This window comes from Pangasianodon hypophthalmus, chromosome 3 (genome assembly GCF_027358585.1).
Source record: "Pangasianodon hypophthalmus isolate fPanHyp1 chromosome 3, fPanHyp1.pri, whole genome shotgun sequence".
NCBI lineage: Eukaryota > Metazoa > Chordata > Actinopteri > Siluriformes > Pangasiidae > Pangasianodon > Pangasianodon hypophthalmus.
In genome coordinates, this window is record NC_069712.1 from 30,616,467 (window position 1) to 30,637,949 (window position 21,483).

Here is a 21,483-nt window from a genome sequence, read left to right on the forward strand (position 1 = left end):
AAAATAATAACAAACCTCTACTGCAAATACTACTAAACAGCTGCATTTATCATTTCTGACCAGCTGGACTCAATGTGTGTTTTTGAAGAACATAGAAAAGATGAGTACTGTGGCCTTGTACAGATCCTCTGTGTACAGTACTCACACTGATTCACACGTGATTCTGTAATGCAAGGCGTTACTGTCAGTGTGACGAGACAAGAAGCACTGATGCATGAGATGAAGAATGAATGTGTGCATATTGTGAATACACACTGACCTTACTCTAGTTATTTTGGTCCTAAATGTAAAGGTCTTGCATTATATATATACACACACACACATTTGGTTTGGCCCCCTCAGTACTCAAGACGTGGTTACGGCCTTGGCTTTAGGGATCGCAATCTTAAAATTAGCTTGATGTGTTGACCAACAAATGAACTAACATTGAACAATGGATGAAAGTTGCATATGTAGTTGCAGCATAGAGGCCAGTTTACAAAATAGGGGAAAATGTTGACATCGCTACAGGAGGGTAAATTAGAAAACAAATATTGATCACTTTTTAATTATTATTATTATTATTTTTTTTAAATTAAATATTTTAAATAGGCCTAATATACGTATCAGTGTTCCACCTGGACCCTCCTGGACCTCCACCTGGCTGTAGGGACAGTTTTCCCGGTTTGTCGGGTCGGATGTAATATGGGTCCCAAATTGCACAATACTGAGTCAGAATGAAGACATGTGTCCTGTAAGGGGAAATTTAATCCAGGGTCAGTAATGGGCTGTCTCACCGGTCAGCTGTTAACATACAACTTAGAATTTTAAGAGCAAATTCAACACTGAAGGAGAGATTTTTTTTTCTTCCATATTTGCGGGTTTATTTTGTGTGCTTTAATAATAAACACGCATCAGGCTTTGTTAGATGGTTCGGCAGTCCAGCAGCACCGGCGCGTCCCTCCCGCATCGCATGTGTTCATTATTAATATGTTTAACCGCGCTGCTGTCACTCGAGCCTCCGCCGCCTCTTCACCGCGCACTTTCTACAGTTTCTAATGCTCCCGTGCAGCGGTCATCTAATACCGCGTGTACTTTTCCTAATCCTCCTCCTTAAAGCACGCATGGCTTCAGGTCGGACAGTGCGCGGTGGCAGCGTAATAACGTGATGAAAAATGACGTGACTCGTTACAAATGGAGCACCGGCTTGCACGAGTTGAAAGAGAAGCGCTTGTTCCGCCGAAAGCTCAAAGAGCCCGCTATCAGACTGCAGCTCATTCGGCTTTAATCAGCGGCGATGGCAAGACAGATGCAGCCTCATCATGATCTGATTATTTAGAGCTTTCGGCCCATGCGAGATGTCAGAGGGCTTTGTATGGGATTTTAAAAATGCATTTATTCATCAGCCTGCTCGGTTCATGCATTTTCAATAAAGCGGATGTCACTGAGATGATGCATGTGTTGCAGCCAACGTGCAAGTAAACCTACTCACTAAAAAAAAAAAGGTGTGCAGAGACTTGTAAGATAACACTTGTGTTTGATAGTAGCTATGTGTCTTTCATCTAGGAACGTGAATAACTAATGCACTAAACATTATATAAATATATTATTCTCTATCTACTATAAATTATTCTACATCAGTGACTACATAAAACTTAGAAAGATGTGATGATAATAAGTCTGGGCACACCTACTGGTTCTGACAGTTAAACCTTAAGGTATATATTTAGACTCTTGTACATATATAGGTGCTTCTACCTTTTTCATGACACTACCATTCTTTGCCATTTAAATATTTTGCTACTGCTACTTAGGTAAATTAACTGACTGTTGTAACCATTTACCTTATATACTAAATGACTCAGGAACATTGTTTATAACACAACAGTAACACTTTTGAAATACTTGGATGCACTGTTACTGGCTTTATGTCTGCTTATTTCATGCATTTTCAGTAAAAGAACCCCACACAAGTGCTGGTCCTCAGCATGATATGTCATACCGCACCTCTATGTAAAGCACTTCTACAGGGAAAACACACTAAAGAATGACTAAAGGAACACAATTAGAAAACACTGACCCAAGCAGAACACAGGGGCAATAATGCCACCACAAGTCGGTTGATTTTTCATCTTTGCCAGCCGTGGGCGGCTGCACGGTTCTTTGCATTTGCAAATTACAGAGAGAGAGGGAGCCTCTAAGCCACAGAGTGCATTCCTTCCGTAAAAAGTGTCTGCTCGAGTTTCAGGCCAGTGGGCTTCTGCCCCGAGCCAGCATGCAAACAAACAGGGAGAGAGAGAGAGAGAGAGAGAGAGCTAACAGATGCCGCCAACCCACAGTGCCTTCTGCATTCTCATCAGATGCATTTAAATCACACTTGGGCCCTTAAGTAGGCTGAATGGAATGATGAATTCAAGCATTTGCTTAGAAGCTTCTGTTTAAAACACTACATTCACTTTTACTCCTCACTCTGCTTATTTTTAATATGATGTTATCATCAGCACACACATTAGAGTTAAAGGAGGCTTCCGCTATTGCAAAAAAGTTGGCATAGGCTGTGTTTATTATATATATATATATATATAGATCTGACTGAAGATCTGACTGATCTGACTTAGATATATCAATTTTTGTGCAGATTCATGATTCATGTGCAGTCAATTCAACACACTTTTGTTCATGGTGAGTAAAGAATGACAGCCATATTTCTTTCAAGGACAGTGATGCCTATTAGACATGTCCTTTAATGATGAGTCAATATCAGATCAGTTTCACTTTCTCTGACTGACATGAGCTAATGCACAAAACAGTTTGCTTAGAGGGGTTATCTTTGTGGAACAGTGGAAAAGCTGTAATACTTACTCATGTATGCATGTTGAAAATTGAGAGTTTTTGAGAATTTGAAGAAAAATGAGATTTGAGAGATCTCAACTGAGAGATCCCAATTTTAGAAAACTCCAGTTGTTTTTCAGCAATAGTTTAATTCCATTAATGGAAATTATACAACATGTCACGTTGTATATATCAGAAATTCTTCATATCCGTTAGATTTGGGGGCACATGTCATTTCCTTCATGATCAGATTTATATGAACGCATTAGTCTATTATTTTCATATATTGGATATTGTGTTTCACAAAGTTATTTAATATTAATAATAATACTTAAAACATGATAATGTTTAGGAGCATAAGCAGTTAAATCTTTTGCCATATTTTAATTCATAATTGAATGTTGTATCAGGACCTAAATGCCTTTTTGCTCTTTAATCAGAGGGTAAATGAAGTAAAAATCACCTGGCCTCTAGAGGGGGCTGCTCATGAGCTGAGACACTTACTTTCTCCTAGACACACACACACACACACACACATACACACAGATTCTGTTATTGCCTTTTATTAAATATTTACCACATTCATGTAGCAAATATCTATTAAGTCCCTGTAAACATGTCATTAACACATAATAATGCTACAAGCATCATTTTGGACATGTTAACCCCGCAGATGATATTTTATGATTCAGAAGTTAAAGTCTGCATGAGATGCAACACACACACACACACACACACGCATGTGCGCACACAGTACAGTACACAACATTTCTGTTTCATTCTGCTGAGCGCCTCCGATGCAACGAAGGCTGATCTCTAATCTGTAGTAATTGCATGTTGCAGAAAAACATTTTTTTTCCACTGTGGTAATGGCTGCAATATGTGTGTCAGTGTTGCCAAAATGACAGTAACATCCCCTCCTCCCACTCTCTTGACCACAACATACAGGCCTTGTCTCTTTCTTTTTCTCTCCCTTTCTTCTTTGTTTCTCTTTCCCACTGTCCTGACTCTCTCAAGTTTTCCTCTCAGAAAAGTCCCAAGTCGTGTGTGTTTTGACTAATATATGTATCTCGTTACATGGGCTGATGCCATTTTGGCTCTGAAGCTAGCAATAACATAAATAATAACGATGACTCAACCCAACATAGTCTCACAATTGCAGATTTCCGAGCCAAGTCATATAAAAAGTTGTCCTTAGATTTTCTTGCAACTAGTTAGTATTCCTCAAAGTGCAGAAAATATTTCTTCCGTGTCCTACAGCTGTGTGGTGTGGAGAAACCAAAAGCCAGTGAAGTGGTATGAATGAGTGACTTCTCTCTGCATCCGTTTTGGTGGTTTGCCAAAGGCCCTCTTTTATGAGGTCACATCCCCTGATTGTGGCGCATGTTTATGGTGTCAGTGCGCGACTGCACCACGCTACGAGGCCTCTGTGTTTTCTCTGCTCATACATGTTGATGATATCAGCGCCACTTCTCCCACTTATACCATCTTTTATTTCACTCATTCATATGTGGAGTTTGGGTTCCACAATTTGGTTAATGTTGGTCTTGTGGCCACAATCAGCAGCGCAATGAATAAAGGGTGACGTCCCGACGTCTACATGCACTTCACCGGAGTGACTCCATTTTCAATGCATTTATTTGTAAAGTGGGCAGAGTTAATCTTGGATACGGCTTGAGAAAGCTTCCCTCTAAGTTGCTCATCCATCCCACACTGATTTTTTTGCTTGAATCGTCTGAGCAGCCTAGTGAGTGAAAGCAAACCTAGCAAGCTAAGCTGGGCTATTTTTAATTTGTAGTCTATATGTTGATAAACAGTCCCTCCCAGATAGTATCATAGCAGGCTAGAATGATGTCAATCAGTGTGCTTGTGCTTAGAATATTAGGCCACACCCACTCAGACTGGTCTGATCAACAAATGTAGCTGGCATTTAAGCATAATCATGTTTCTATCTTTTTTTTATTTAGACTCTTAAGGCTAATGCAACACTCAACTTTGTTCATCATACTGATATTTTAAACATGTTCGACTATGTTTCATGGGATATAAAATACATATCGGCCCATGTGGAACCATTCAGACTGAGTGAATGAGGAATAAACATCCTCATACACAAACTTAAATACATAAATGTGCACAGTAGATTCCTCTTGATCCTCCTCTGCATAGAAGCTGCTTAAACAGCTGAGAAGTAAAGCCTCTTTCCAGAGAGAGAGAGAGAGATAGAGAGAGAGAGAGAGAGGGATGCACACCCACCCCACCCAGGCAGCTCCCGAAATAGTCCACGTAAAAGCATGCCACCACAGCTGCCATAACTCAGGGCTTTCCCAAAATGAGTGTTCATGCGGAGTCAACACTAGGAAGTGCGCTTGCCTGCCAGCGACCGCTGGGGCCGTCTAGCGCCGTCTGCTAACCACATTTTCCCCCCAGAATACAATGCCCCTTTGTGCTTGTGTGTGGTGGTCTCCCATCATGGCCGGAACTCAGAGAGAGAGGGAGAGACAGGCAGACGGAGAGAAACTGGCAGACACGCACAGAACGCAGTTCTGTGTTCATCTCAAAAACAACTTCATCTGGTTACATTCTCTCTAAGGCTTAACAAGCTATTATGTATGTTTGTAACATGCTCGCTCATGAAAATGCAAACTGTTAAGTTCAGGCCCAGGGGTGTCATTAGTGGTCATAGGGTTTCTTATAACTTTATGTTTTTTGTTTTTTTTTTTAAAAAAAATGCAACAAAATCATTTTTGCTTGTTACAGTTCCTTGCATGAAAAATTTGAATGAGCAAAGTTGAATTTCATTCAAAATAATTTGAATGTAGTCATAAGGGAAAGCCCTAACTGCGCTCTCAACTTAAATCAAGACTTTCATTGTTTATATGAAGCGTGAGACCATTTTGCATGATCTGCATGATGGATGGATGTCTGAGAGCGATGTTGGATAATAAAAATAACTGATTGATAAGCACATGAGTACAGAAATAAAGGCAGAAGAATGAGAAAGGCATGGAAGGCAACTTGCGGTTTCAGTTATAAATTCAACTTATCAACTCAAGTTATTACTGGTTTTGTTTAGGGTTGACAGGGTTAGTGGTTATTACAGCTTTTTTGGTACTAAAACCATGGTCACTAATGAGAATTCCCACAAAATATGTACATGTGACATGGAGAAGAATATTTTTCATTTCTGTATAATAAGTCCAAAGCTAGCATATTAAGATTATAGTACTACACAGTGTGCTTGTGTATTTAAACAACCTGATGATGTGTCTGTTAAAGACCTGTATTAATTTGACCAGTTTATTTGGATCGCATCAACGCCACAACTTATCAAAACACCCACAGAAAACATGTCTGGAAACTCTGAGAGATCACAGAACACAAAACATGTGGTTTGTTAGTGGGAGTTTATTTGCATCCTGCAGGCTTCTGCACTATAGTAATGAAAAAAAAGGGGTTCTTCAGGGGTTCTTTGGAGAGTTAATAGTTCTTAGGTTCTTAAAAGGGTTCCATTTAGAACCTTTTCTGAAAGGGAAACTCTCTGATTCAGCTTTCTACATAGAACCCGTGAAAGTTTCCACTGAGGGCAGACTAAAGAACCCTTTTGCATGCTAGATGGAACCTTTTAAGAGTGAAAGCTTTAAAGTTAATGTCAAAGGAAGGACAAACATCACCAGAGCAACATGCAATCTGTTGTGTGTGTGTGTGTGTGTGTGTGTGACTAGGCATGTGAAAACATTGTGAAAACATGATATGGTTGCACACACGATTGCATACACAGAGTTTGTGACTAGAGATAACCTATCTGAGACACACACACACACACACACTGCTTGTGTGTTGCACATACAATGGGTTGTGAAAGACATTTCAAAGCACCAAAAAGTGTTGTGTCAAATACTACGACTTCCAAATACATTTCTGTGCAAAACCACTTTAGTTGAAAGGATAGTTCATCCATTAATATTATAATTAATAATAATATGTAATTAAAAATTACCATTAAGTAAATGATTCATTTCTTAATAAGTTTATTAATAATATTAACTTACAATTTTCTGCACGAACCTTATAAAGAATCACATAAAGCTGTATCATTTAGTCTGATATCCATATTCATATTAGCAATAAAATATTATTTATGCTCTCCATCCTTATGTGTTACCTTTTCTTCTCATTAACCTTCGGCTTAAGAATATAATTTTCACTCTCTCTCTTTCTCTCTCTCTCTTTCTGTCTCTGTTCTTCTGATTGCACTGTTTGGGCCTTCTTGACGGTAAGTGTAAACTCATTTCACCAGTGCTGGAAAACACTGTAGAGCCTCATGATTCTAGTGATCAGATCTAATCAGTTAATCAACACAGTGAGGTGATTAAAGCTGAAGAAAACGAGAAAGAGCTCATTTACAATAAAATACATGACTTCAGCGCTAATCATCTGCCATGTTTGACTTCCTATCAGTGAGTCATGAAAGATAAGATAAGAAGATAAGAAAATTCTTGTTTCAAAATGATGCCCCAGTGCTGAATAAAAGATTTTCAACACTATCTCGTAGATGGAAATCTCTCAAGGTTACACGCAGTGTTTCCTTTTTTTCCTTCTCCAGTTTGTCCTCCAGCTTGGGGGAACCCTTAAACTTAAAGAATTATTCAATAAAACAAGGAGGAAACATATTTAGTGATGAGAGTGAGTCTGGACCTGTCAAAGGTTAAAGGTTCTGCTTAGAAACTATCAACAGTGGGTTAACCATCAAAAGAACCTTTGAGGAACCATTCTGGACAGTAGGCAGTGAGGTGATGTCTTCTAGAGTCTGGCACAGGAAATGAATTTTTTTCATTTGTATGTGATTTCAAATCTGATTTCTGTACATGACTCAGGTTGACTCTTCAAATCTTGTTTCTTCCTCATTCGGTGAGATGATCTTGACGAAACCATGAACAACATGGGGGAAAAAAACCCAGCAGGTCAGAGGAGGACCTCACCTAATTGTAGAACCTGCTGTCACAGGAGCAACATACATAGCAAATTCAAACATCTTTAGTTTTTTGCTGCTGTTTTTACGCTAAATATGTTCAGAACCATGGCTTTTTTTTTTTGTCCATAATGCATAATGCATGGCAAAATTTCCATGTTTTCATGGCAGAAAAGCTAACTAGATAACTTTGACCTTCCCAACACAAACCAAGCGTACACATGCCTGCACTGGTACTAACATTTATAAGGTCTACTTATAAACTGAACTTAAAAAAACATCACGATTTCCATGCTGTGTGAGCAAAGCCTAATGTCCAGCTCAAGAAAAATTACAAGTGGTTATGGTTAGGTTTTATGAATTTTGCGTGAGATTGAAAGTGAAATGAGTATTTTAGGTGAGGTCACCTAGAGGTCCATCTATCCATCCATCCATCCATTCTCTGTACCACTTATCCTACACAGGGTCGCAAGGAGCCTGGAGACTATCCCAGGGGACTCAGGGCATAAGGAGGGGGACACCCAGGACGGGGTGCTAACCCATCACAGGGCACAATCGCACACACACTCAGACACCTTCACACACTACGGACAATTTAGAGATACCGTGCTAACCACTAAGCCACCGTGTCACCTAGAAGTCAATAAAGTTAATCTTGTAGATGTTAAGGCAGTGATAGTTCAGCGATTAAGGGTTCTGTATAGTAACAAATCCCAGGACATCCAGAGATGAACTGCTGGCCCCTTAACACAACCCTTGTGTTGTATTCTATATATTTTTTTCTTTTTTTCTTAATAAACGTGACCACCAAGTATATAAAATATGACAGACATTGACATGATTTCATTCTCAGTTGTGTGTTAGAACTTTGTTGTAATTTCTGCAGTGGAATATCCAGGAGGATGTGATGCTGTGGCCAGTTGCTTTTGCCTAGGAATGTCCATAGAGACTGAAAGTGCTGAATCAAGAGACTTGAGCAGTCAGCAGTGAATGGTCATCGTGTGTGACTCTGCACGCGCTTTGACTGCATGTGTGTTTGAGTATGTGTGTGTGTGTGTTAGTGTGTGTTAGTGTGGCGTGAGAACGGAGCAGACAGGCCAACCTCAGTCGAGACTGCGGAAGTTTGAAGAATGAGAAAAAAGAGGAGAACCAGTTTAAGTGTGTATGTGTGTGTGTGTGTGTGTGCATGTGTATGGGGGAATCCTTCAAATAAAGAGAACTGGTCAGCTCTAACTATCCTTTCACAACCCAGGCTGACACACAAGGTTACATAATGTCAACTGAACTACCAAATACACTGAATCAGGTCTTGCTTTGCTTTGGTGACCAACATACAGTTATGCCGGTTGGGATATCAGGGGAAAAAACACTGTCATGACAACTGAACATATCCATAAATCAAACATTAAATTAAACTGGGGCCTGTATCACTGACTAATGTAAATTATCAAAACCACAGCTCTGAGTCATTTCTAATTGCTCAGACTCACATTTTAGTAATGCTAAGCACAAAACCTTCTAGATAAATTACGACAGTCTGTGATGTGATACGATATATGGTGCTTGCATTTATGCTAATATAATTACTTGTCAGTTGGACAAGCAGGACAGTCCTACTTGATCTCATTAAAAATCTAAGGATTTCGATGTCTGTAAGTGGTCTGTATTGTGTGCAGAGAAATGTACACATGGGTTCCCATTTCTACTAGACAGAAATATGTCAATCCAAAAAAAACCCCTTTTCAACAAATAGAAACTCAGAGGAAGTGATATTAGTACGTGTTTTTTTAATGTGTCACTGTGAAGGTTTATCATCATATGATCTTTTTGATGGTCCTGCTCTTCAACATAACGTCATCAGATGTACATTGCCTGTAGGATTTCCAACTTGCGTCGCTTCACATTTTGCAAAAATGTAAAATGTGGATGGAATTGTAGCTTTTCTCTTTCTCCAGTTCTCTCAGGTTATGATCCATAAAGCATGTTCAGCTAATGAAAAAACAGCCCAATTATTTTTTGCGATAAGCGCTTATTGTTCTTGCAGGTGCTGAAGGTGTGGTTAGAATAAGACTAACGGATCTGCTTTTCTCAGTTTCTCACATGCACACCCTCTTTCTGTAAAAACACATCTTCAAAACAGAGCTGTTTGAAAAATACCCTTCATCCAAAAATTATTGACTTATAAACTGGCCTTTACCATGGCAAAGAATCGATACGTGTGAATAAAGGAATAGTGAAGCTCTTAGCAAACAGACAGTGCTTCTGCATAGATCTTATTAATAAAGGGACTGTCAGGTGGCACCTTCACAATACTTATTCAATTCAATTCAATTTTATTGGTATAGTGCTTTTTACAATGGACAATGTCACAAAGCAGCTTTACAGAAATTACGTTACATTACATTACATGACATTACATTCTGGATACAAATGTGAAATTTATAAATTTATCCCTTGTTTTGTCTCTGTCAGGGATATAGTGGTTATAAAGTAGAGTAATTCTTAAACTTTGATCAAAATCCAACCACATTGCTTTTGTTTATTCTGATTTGTATGAATCATGAGATTCATGAGATTAGTTTTATATCACATAATCGAGAATTTTTCAACAACATGGGGTAATCATCAGTACATAAATGATTTCTTTATTATTGAAACGACATGATGCAACTAAAGCTATTGGTAAAGCCAAAAACATTAAGTAAGTAAGCTTTAAGAAGGGCAGTATACTTTATTAAAAGTTTAGTAGATGCTGTTTTATATGTAAAACATTTTGTGAAGCAGCGTTTGTCCACCATTAAATGTCATATTTTGAATTTAATATATTTGTATGCAAGATCAACAATGCTTTCTCCAAACCAATTAAACATCCAATTTCGATCTCACACCACAATCGTAGCTATTCTTAAGGACAAAATTTGATATGAATAAACTCCTACGAAAAGTGATGTTTGTTTGAGCTTTGACCTAAACCCTAAACTTAACCGTTAATTACTTAGTTTTCTCTAACAAATTTGTGAATGTGAAACCATGTTTCAGTTGATCTAGCAGACCAATAACTCTCAGTGATCTCTAATCTCATCCCAAATCAGAAAAAGTAATAACAGTTTTACTCATTGAACAGCAAATCGAGTTGTTATTTGAGCATTGCTTTTATGTCAATCTGCTCAGAGCAAGCTGTTTGTTAGGAATATTTAGCTGATTTTGCAGGAAAACAGAAATGCACAGGGTGCGTGTGTGTGCTTTGCAGTTTTTGTTGTGGCTACTGTTTTGCATTCATTTGGTGTATTCTGCTATTTTGCTAAAACCAAAGCAACGGCACACACTGTTTGATCATAAACGTGTTTATCTGAATATGAAACAAAGCCAGTGAGGTCACGGAGGGAGGCCTCGCTAACAGCAGCGTATGGGTTTAATTAATGTCAGGAATCGTTGGCTGCTAAGAGATTGGCCGTGGAAACTATTCAACTGCTTCAATCAGCAAATAAAGACTCATCATGATGTATGAATTTGACCAATACTGAATTTATATGTGTTAGTTTAAAATTTGGGACAAAATTATATTGTTATAATGTCCTTGGATTAGTTTCTCAGCATACTTTCCAGCCAGAGAAGAGGGTCTTTCTGAAATGGCTCGTCTAGACACCATAAATCTTCTTGACATTTGCATCATTGTGTCACGACAGATTTAGACATTTTTGTCTTTCAGCATAGCAGTAATTACATTCATAATAATTACAAGAGTCTTTTTCTGTGCTTTATGCTCAAAGTGTTTGTGTATAAGTCAGTATTTGTAATATGCTTAGTACACACCTTCAGAGTTTCTTTACTGTTGTCATAAAAAAAAAAAAAAAAAAAAAAATCACCCGCCAATGTGTTTAACAAGCAGGATACCTTTAGATGAACTCTCTGGCATTTGTTGAACTTATTTTCTTTCATTTTACTGGGCACACCACCCACAAATCACTCTCAGAAACTCATTAAAGCTTTGATATTGGATGCTTTCCCAGTAATGTATTTTTCCCCTATGTGGTCCCTAGATGGCTGGCTAACTTGGCACGTATGTTACATCAGTAGATTTTCTTGACTCTTCAATAGTGTAGATATTTAGCTAGGTGTTAATATTTAGTAAAATAATAAGAATAATAATAATAATAACTTAGTAAACTTGGAAAGGATTTCTAATTGATTTTTCCCCTACAATGTACTGTACTCCTAGCTCTGCCATGAGTGACCTAACTAGCTAACATAATGCAACTTCACATCTTAGCTTATGCGGCGAGCTTTATTATAATTAATTTAAGTTAGCCTGCTCGATGTTATAGAAGCAGTATATAGTCATGATGTGTTTTTGATGTAATAAAAGTGAAGACTTTTCATTTCAAGAATTGTAGGTTCTGACAATTGCCCACTATTTCCATTGCACATGCACCTTCTTTATAATCGGTAGAATTGAGGAAATCCTGTATTCTACAGCATGGGATATTTTAATGAGCAAGAATTTTAACCTTAACCTTTTGTCATTTGTCAAAAGAATACTACACAGCAATATCAATGCAAAGACAAGTTGTATAAAAACAGGACATGAACTACGAAGACATGTTTTTAGACACCATTTTTTCTTGTCTCCTTCCTGAGACACATCTCATCATCGCCCACCAGCCCCTTTATCTTAATAAGTAGCTCCTAAATGATAAACGTTTCTATGGTTTGAAACTGGAGCAGAACTTGAAAACGAGCAAACAGTCTGAGCCCAGTAAATACGCCCCCGCTCCCCAAACGTTTACAATTGCTAATCATGTCCAGATCATCCGTCACCATGGGCCAGCACAGTGCTTTTTAAATCACAACGCTTTTGAGCCAAATGAGACGCAGGAGCGGGACCCTCCGCCGTCAGTCTCATGCGCTTTTTATTAGTTCCCTTTTGGTGCAATATCGAAAACTCTTAATATACAGTTACACATCTCGGCTCTTGATGTTTCTGGGGCAAGAGGCAAGGAAAGGAGCAGCGGAAAGCCTTTGAATCGGATCCAGCAAACCGATGCGTCAATTTAGAGGAGCACGAACCATGTGTTTATGAGATTAATAAACTGAAGGCAGTGTAGTTTTACAGTGGGTAAACTGCTTCCAGTACAGGCAAAAGGGCACGCCAGTTTTCTGACGTGTTCGCTTTCAGTATGCATTGTGAAAATGGTTCTTAACTTCAAAAACTTGGCTATAACTACTATTCTGAAAAAGTGATCCCACGCAAAATTCATAGGACTGCTACAACCTCACCCTAACCTCTTTTATACGGTATAGGTTTTACACAAGTCAGCTTGTACATATTTGTAAACATTGGCAATAGTAAGACAGTTCATTAGTGCCATTGTGTCTTCATACATTCAAGCATGAATTGGTTTGACCGGTTTAACTCAGTCGAATTATTTATAGCTTGTTGACCCCATGCTATGGTCATTCTCACTAAGAATCCATCCATTCTTTCACCTAAAGAGCATGAACAGCATGAGTCATAAAACTTTTCCAACCCCTAATAAAGTCTTTTACTCGTGCTGACCCCAATTAGCCAGCTCTATTGAGATACAGCTATAACTCGGGACTACAGACAGACAGACAGACAGACAGATAGATAGATAGATAGATAGATAGATAGATAATTTTCCTTGTGGACATCAGGGAAATGAGCATGAAGAAAGCACTCCAAGGCCTACAATTTCCACACCCACTGAACAACCTTATCACCCTCAACTCAGCATGTGAAATCTATAACCAGTGCCTGATGATTTCACCTGAGACGCATAAGATACATCTATTTATACCATAGCACTGCGTGGATTATATGCAATGTTTATATTACTTTGATATAAATTTTTTGAATATGTTATTGTTCCTATAGTAATAGTTTACACAGAGATTTGTATGGCTCCAGATAAACTGTGCGCAGTTGCTGATATGGTGACATTTTCTGTGAGGCGATGCTTATTTAGCATTTAGTGAAGGAGTGTCTAGTGTCAGGGTTTTGTAACAGTCAAGGTACCTAAGTCTTAGAGGGTGGAGGGCTTTGTGGTTTCTTGTTAACATTTTTAAGCTGCATTTTTTTTTTTGGCTTATTAACATCACAAGTGAGACAAATAAGAGGCTTGTGAGGGAATGACTGTCTATAGTTGCTGTAACAAAAATGAGAACAGGAACTAACTTGTCTCATGGACGTTCCACAGGAATAAATGTAACCTGCCAACTTTCACACATTTTTTGCATAGAAGCGAGACATTTTAACATCGGAGTGTGCTGGTACAAGTTATCACTCAAAAAGACACTAAAAGTGCAGTCTTCTTTTCCCCCAGTTACCAGGGCAAATAAGCCAATCGGTATATGAATCTTATATCTAAGATGTAACGTATATGTTTTTTAACTGTTTACACTGAAAAAAATCCCAATTACCAAACACATTGGATGTCATTACTTATATTATTTTGATAGATAAAATATGAGTACAGGCTAAAATGCGAGGTCTCTAAGAAATTAAGGAGAAAACAAAGAAAAAACTGACGCTGAAAAAAACCCACTGGTCCGTTTTTGAAGAATCTCAGTATGTTGAATTTATTTTGACCTTGAAACACATTAATAGATGCTTGAAAGAGGAATGCAGTGATATAATACAGCGTATTGAGGGCTGCTATAGCACATAACCGCTAGAGGCTCCCACACTGGGTTATACACTGCGGCTGTTAGAGACCTGTCAGCTGTCCTGTATTTTAGTTTTACAAAGCAGTATCCCGGTTTATCTCTCTCTCTCTCGCTCTCTTTCTCTCTCTCTGTGTGTGTGTGTGTGTGTGTGTGTGCATGGAGCATTAATAAACTGCAGTTCCAGAGCAGCAGGTGTGACCTCATTGTGGTTACTGGTGAGCAACAGAAGCAAACAGAGTCTGCATCAGATTAGCACGTTAAAACACACACACATGTGAATATATCAACATGTATTTATATTCCTACCTGCTGCTCCACCAGTAGCACACTCTGTGTTCATCTTTATTTTCAACTGACACGGAACGATAAATAACCAAATAACCAGATAAATTATTTATTAAAGGTATTATATTATAGCACACGTTATTTATGCTTTGCGTTCATTACAAATCTTAATCTGGAATGTGACATTTTCTCTTAGTAAAAATTTGAATATCATCTACTAATATTCAACTAGCACTCAGATGAGTTATGAATACACACACACTCACACACACACACACACACACTGTATTGTATAAGGTGATTACATTTTTGCATCTAAACAGCATAAAACAAACCATCTAGTATCTGCAGTTTTGTTTAAGAGAAAGTGATCATCAACACTATGCATCAGTGCTGTACTGTAAAGTGAGAATTGCGCTGTACTGTAAAGTGAGAATTATTTGTGGGGTTTTTCTGCGCAGGCAGAACAACACGTGTTTTTTTTTTGTTTTTTTTTTGCTGTTATCATCGAAGTTATTGATGACGACACATATACCTCACAGTTATGTACATTACTCTTATTATGACAAACTTTGTCTGCATTGTGACTCATGTAAGCAGCACTTCTGAGTATTCCAACCCTTATGTTTAATTGTGGCTCTTTTTGTCCACTGTCAGCTATCTTGCATTCGTTTTGGTTTGTAGTGGTAGAATCTACAGGCGCTTTAGAGCAACTTTAAGCTTGGATTGGATTTTATTTAAAAAAAAAAAAAAAAAAAAAAAAATTCTGTCCTAATGGATTGCTCATTTGTTAATTTCGGTATCAAAATGATATTTAAAAATATTGTTTTTTTTTTTTTTTGTCAAATACAGATAATATAGTAAGTCCTTTAAAACAGCAAAATGTATATACACACCAGCTAAGTGCTTTGCCTGAAGTAAAATATTTTACATTTTAACATTCTCATTCAATTAAAATGTACACAATTTAACCCCTGCTTATAAATCGTTTTGGATAAAAGCGCTTGTCAAATGTAAAGATTTCATACTTCAGCCCAAATCTAAAATCCACATTTTTTTGTATAAATACAAATACATTACTGAAATCTGAATCATACACTTCTCTCCTATTCTGTTCTTCCATTATTATAAACAAAAAGGTATATATGCGTCTATCATGCATGACCAAGCTTCTGGTTGTTTGCACATTTTAAGACATGCAGAACAGGAGATTGTAGACAGAGCAGAATTAGAGATAAAGATAAAGATACCACAAGATTGTAGTATTGTTTTTTTAATGCACTGGCAAGAACATAGTTTTTAAAATATTTGTTTTGCACCATTGTATGGAGCGTAACAAATATTTTAAAAACTATGTTCTTGCCAGTGCATTAAAAAAACAATACTACAATCTTGTGGTATCTTTATCTATAAATCAAATTTATTTGATTTTTTGTTTAAGTGTGTGAAAGTATACATTATAACCACTGTATTCAGTGCCATAAGAACAATATGGATCACTCATAGAGTTATATAGTGTTCATTCTCTCACACATTTGCTATTAGTTTCACTGTAATTACTTAATAATTCATAGTAGTTAATGAATAATGTGCTTTAAAAATGATTTATTTAAGTGGTTAAGAAACTGTTTTAAAGCTGAGATGCTCATGAACAGTGTGTAAAAGTATATAGAATAAAATGTTCTGCATAATGACATGCCAATGCAATTTATTATTATTTATTAAATAAGTGCACATTTGGTGATTTAACTGTCATTTACAAATTTTTGTGTTACAAGCCCTTGTATTCAAATAGCTACAGAATATAAGTCCATTTCAAAGATTAGTCTTTTACTTTAGTGAATGAAACTGTCAAACCCCTGAGGGAGTTTTCCTTCCTTGAACTAATTTATATGAGAAAAGCTTTTTATTGGCCTCTTGGCTTCTCCATCAAATGCTTTCCCTGGTTTAATTTTCACGACCGAAGAATTGAAAAAGGATATTGTACTCTCGCTAATGATTTCCAATAGTGATTATGGCAGGCATTTAAGTTCCTCATTTAAGCACCACAGATATTATGCCTGCCAGTTCTCCGTCCTCCACGGAAAGATTACACACTAAAATGTCAGCCTTCAAAAAAAAAAAAAATTCTGAGTGGCATTTCTTTGGGAATTAATCCGAAGCTGCTGATAATAATAAGGCAGATGAGGAAGAGGACAGAGGTGGAGGAAGGGGAGAAAGAATGAGACGAAATTTTTTGAAGTGGCTCCAGCGAACGCATATTACTGTCACTCATCCAATCAGATATGTTTTTATGTAAACCACTGCCTGTGTAAGTGTGTATGTGAGTGTTAGAGACAGAGTGTGTGAGTGGGTAAGTACTTGGAAGCTCCACGAAAAAACACTCTGCAAACAATTTAGGGTTGGTCCCGTATCTGTCTCTTATTAACTCGCGCAAGCCACAGTCAAGTGGGGGATTTTTCAACTTTTCTCCCTCTTTTCTTCCATAATTCTTCTTATTTTTTGGCCTCCCTTATCTTCTAGTTAATTTTTATTTTTCCCAGTGTGGATGTTACTGCATGCTCGAAAATGAAGCTGGAAGCAACACCTGAATGAGATTAATGTCAGTTTATCAGCAGGTCACACATGTAAACACTGTTATCTATTTATTTTATTTTATTTTTTATCAGCTGCTGCCACATGCTAGAATGACATCAGGCTTCTGTTTAATGACACTATGAACTTTAACTACCCAATAAAACAAAATGCGTTACGAAAATGAGGTACGAATATCCAAATAAAAAAAAATCTCTGAATCAAGTAGTAATTCAAAAGGTATTTACCCAGAGACCACAAACGAAGCTCTGCTCTAAATTATTTTCCCAATAACTCACTGCTGATAGAATTTCAGTGCTGCCAATTCATGAATTTAATTTGTCTGCCTTCATTTATCGAGTCATATCATCAGAGCACTCTGTAGTCCAAAACTGAAACTACTTTGATCATAGTCCCACAGCATGTTTGTATTTTACAATAAAAAAAAAAAAACATCAGTTGTGTCTCGTATGGTACAAAGGTCATCATGCAAAAACACTATCAGCTAGTAACACTCTACACGTGACCTGGGATCCATTATGTTTTGCAGCAAAAGGCCATTCCTTCTTAAGGAATGGAGTAGATGGCTACACACACACACACACACCCTGAAGGCCCACTGACCACAAAAAGGCAAAGAGTGTATCCTCACTCAGGGGAATAAATGGATGAGAAGTACACTGGTTTTGTTTTATGGTTTCTGAATTCCAGTAAAGGTTGGTCTACACGAAAGTGCGCTGATACAAAGTGCGCTGATAATGCACCAGGCGGCAGAGAAGCCATTACAGCACGCCAGCATTCAAAAACACATGATTGATAAAGAGCATATTGCATGCTCCATAATTATTTAACTAGTCCTTTAATATATATAGTTTTTGTAAAAGGAAGGTGAACATACGGTAGTTCTGACGTGTTGAATGAAACAAGGCTGCACCTGCAGAGGCAGCTTTAACACAAATAGATCTACTCTGACATTTCCAAATGTACACTGAGTTTGAATGATGCTTGCTTGTGTTCCAACTGTGATACTGTTTCCATTTCCATTTCTCACCTGGTACTGAAATGAACATTTACATTACACTTAGCCATGGATGAAAACGAGGGACCTACCTCTGAGTAAAGTGGAGTAATTAGTGAAAGAGTCAAAGATGCTGTTTGAAGCCATGTGTGATGTCCACAAGGGCCAGATCCTGCACCAGCGCTGCCCTCTGAACCACTGCAGCTACAGCCTATTGAAAGTAACAACAGATGCGAGAAAAGGGGTGGTTGAAAGAGTTTCTCGGACCGCATAGCCTGCTTGCAACCAAGAATTTGGGGTTGGTGAGCACCACAGGAATCTGTAGCCACAAGCTTGCTAACAGAACAGTGTATGCATGAGTGTGGAGAGACACGCAGAGTAGTGGCTTAAATAGAAAGTGCTAAAGGAAAAAAACAGGACGTGGATGAAAGTTAGGAGGTGAACATACCTGTGACAGTATGGCAGACGCTGTCGGTTTCAGGTTTTGGACGTTCAGGTGTGTGTCTCTCTTGTCGTGGTAATCGGCGTGGTGATGGACTGTCAGTCTCACGTCTGGTCACAGCTCCCGCGGCGATTCTGCTTCTCACCCAACCCACCGTTCCATTGGTGGAGTCCAGGTCACATGTCACATGAGGTCACAGATCTGTTCCCTCCCTTTCTTTCAATTACACCCGGTCCTCTGTACTTCTCTTTCTTCCTTCTGTCTGATTGGTTGTCAGATGCTTTTAAATGATTTCCCCTTCCTCACCTGAAGCTTGCTTGATCCTGGCCCACAGTGTTCAATGAATGGAACTAGCTAAAAAAAATAGCCCAAAGTGCAGAAGGCAGAAACATACCAAGAGATGCCTAGGGTGGAAAATGAAGTGCTCTGAGAGAGAAAGCACGAGAGAGCAAAGAGCAGAATAAGCTCTCAGAGACGAGGCACAGCGTGTGTGAGCCGTGTGTGTATGTTTGTGCGCACTGGTGGTTTGGGGCCTGCTAAACCAACCCTCCACCCTCACTTACCACTTGATAGTATCATAATCCTAGCCTCATTAGAAGCTCTCACATTCTCACTCTCTCTGTTTGACCTGATTGTGATGACTCAATTTTTCCAGAATATTCACACTGACCTGATTTTTTGAAAAGTGGAAATGATATATGTTTTACAGTTTTGCAACAGTTTCTTCTGCTTTCTTTCTGCTATATATATTTGTATGTCTGTCTGCTAATCATTTTCTCTTCATGCTTAGACACTCCCATCATGTCTAGCCACTGGACAGGAATCCTTACCACATGTCTGGACAGTCAGCTGACACAATATGTGGTCATCTGTGAATATGCATTTTGCAAGTGTATTTGTCTTGTACTGATGTACTGACTGTGTGTGTGTTGTTGTTGTTGTTGTTGTTGTTGTTTTTGTTGTTTATTTGCTTTGGTGGATCTAGAGATGGCGACAGGGGGGCTTGGATCCCCTTAACATATGACTGGCCACCCTGGTGCCGCATCAACCCCGGTCCCCCACTTCCAGGTACCACTTTCAGAGTAAACCCTTTTCATGCATTCACTTTTAGCAATTCTATTTAAAGTATCAAATATGGTTTACTAATGAAAGTATTAATGTTCTCTTAAAAGACAGAAAGGAAAGGCAAAGGCTAACACCACAAAGCTCTTTCAGAATCCTGGGCTACATCCTGGTGGGCTGCATGAGCTCATGGTACATGTATATCCTCAACAACGGCAACCTGTTAATGCCTTTGTACCTCCCTTGCCCCCCACATAAAAAAATACAAAACTAGAACTACCCTGGGTGCGTGTTCTTGAGACAGCGTGCGTGTGTGTTTGTATAATGTTGGACATACCACTTCGCACCCTCACTGCCCTGCTAATGAGCACTTGTGTGTCAGTTGGGTGGCAGCACAGGCCAAATGACATGATCCCAAATGTGTGTGTGTGTGTGTTGTGTGTGTGTTCGTGTGTCGGTATGGAAATGACATGCTCCCAGCCAATGCGGCCGATGGCCGAGCCCACAGAGTGGCTTGAATGCTTATCAGCAGTGTCCCAGGCTAACCTCATGCACACACACATCTCAAATCTCCTTGTTTCTTTGAGGTGGGACCGACTGAATCAACCATGACACCACATAATACATGTACTCTGAAGCACCACAGTCCTGCCCACAATAAACGTGTGATGATATTTCATGCCTACCTTGTCTGGATCAGTGAACCTTTTTGGCCTAAATTAAAGTGTTACCAACATAGTTTATAGTTTGGATCATTTTGACAGATTACCTGTACTTGGTTGCACACCAAACTACTGAACTATGCACGTCCTTGTCCAACTAACAGTGATTCAGGAAGTTACTGTGGGAACACTTTTAAACAATCAGCAACAAAATGACATCGTGATCATGATTGTTTCATTTTCAGCATTCGTCTTTTTGGCTAATAGGCTTTGAACAAACTGGATTAGCCAATAGACAGTTACAGAGTACAGTGCACTAGATATTCTTTATAATAAAATGCTTTCTGCATGACCTGTAGAGGTAAAACAACATCTGTGAAAATCAACAAGGCTCAATCAAGACACCCCCCGGAATTTATCCTAATCAGTCAAGGAGCACGAGTGTACAAATACTTTGGTGTGCTTGATAATCATGATAATGTGATCAAACAAACCAAATAAAAAAGTTTCAAAAAATCAAATCCAACTCCAGAGTAGCACAACAGAAAAGTAACTGGCTTATTTTCAGTTTATCGTGAGTTTGAATCTTGATCATGCCACAGCTACTCGTGGCTGGGAGTCCAAAGGAGCCAAAATTGACCATGCTCTCTGGGTGAAAGGGATGGAATACTCCCTTTCACCCAGGGCAGGGTAACACACTGGGAGCAAAGTGTTATACTGCCCTGTGATGCAGCATAAGCAGCAGGTTGAAAAGATGGGATAGTTGGCTTTACATGTCTCGGAGGAAGCACGTGTTAGACCTCACCCTCTCGTGTGTTAGGGGAGAGCAAGCTAGTAGGTGGTAGTTGGGGAGAAAATGGGGGGAAAATTCAGACCATGGTGCAGTCCTTCTCAAAGCGTAAACAAGATCTCACGATTGAAATTTGTGCAAATGAGTTGTCATATGAATGTTACCCAAGATTAAGGTCAA

General features: G+C 38.6%; 1 protein-coding gene across 1 annotated transcript in view; it reads right to left on the reverse strand.

The window, feature by feature from the left end:
- runx3 (RUNX family transcription factor 3) overlaps positions 1 to 19,229 on the reverse strand; it is a 53,286-nt gene extending 34,057 nt beyond the window's left edge. Inside the window, exons 1-2 of the mRNA XM_026939142.3 lie at positions 18,796 to 19,229; positions 18,440 to 18,558 (exon numbers count right to left, since the gene is read on the reverse strand). Of these exons, the coding sequence (XP_026794943.1) occupies positions 18,440 to 18,494 (55 nt within the window). The 5' untranslated portion in view covers positions 18,495 to 18,558; positions 18,796 to 19,229. The remainder of the gene's footprint in view (positions 1 to 18,439; positions 18,559 to 18,795) is intronic.
- Positions 19,230 to 21,483: the final 2,254 nt, after the last annotated feature.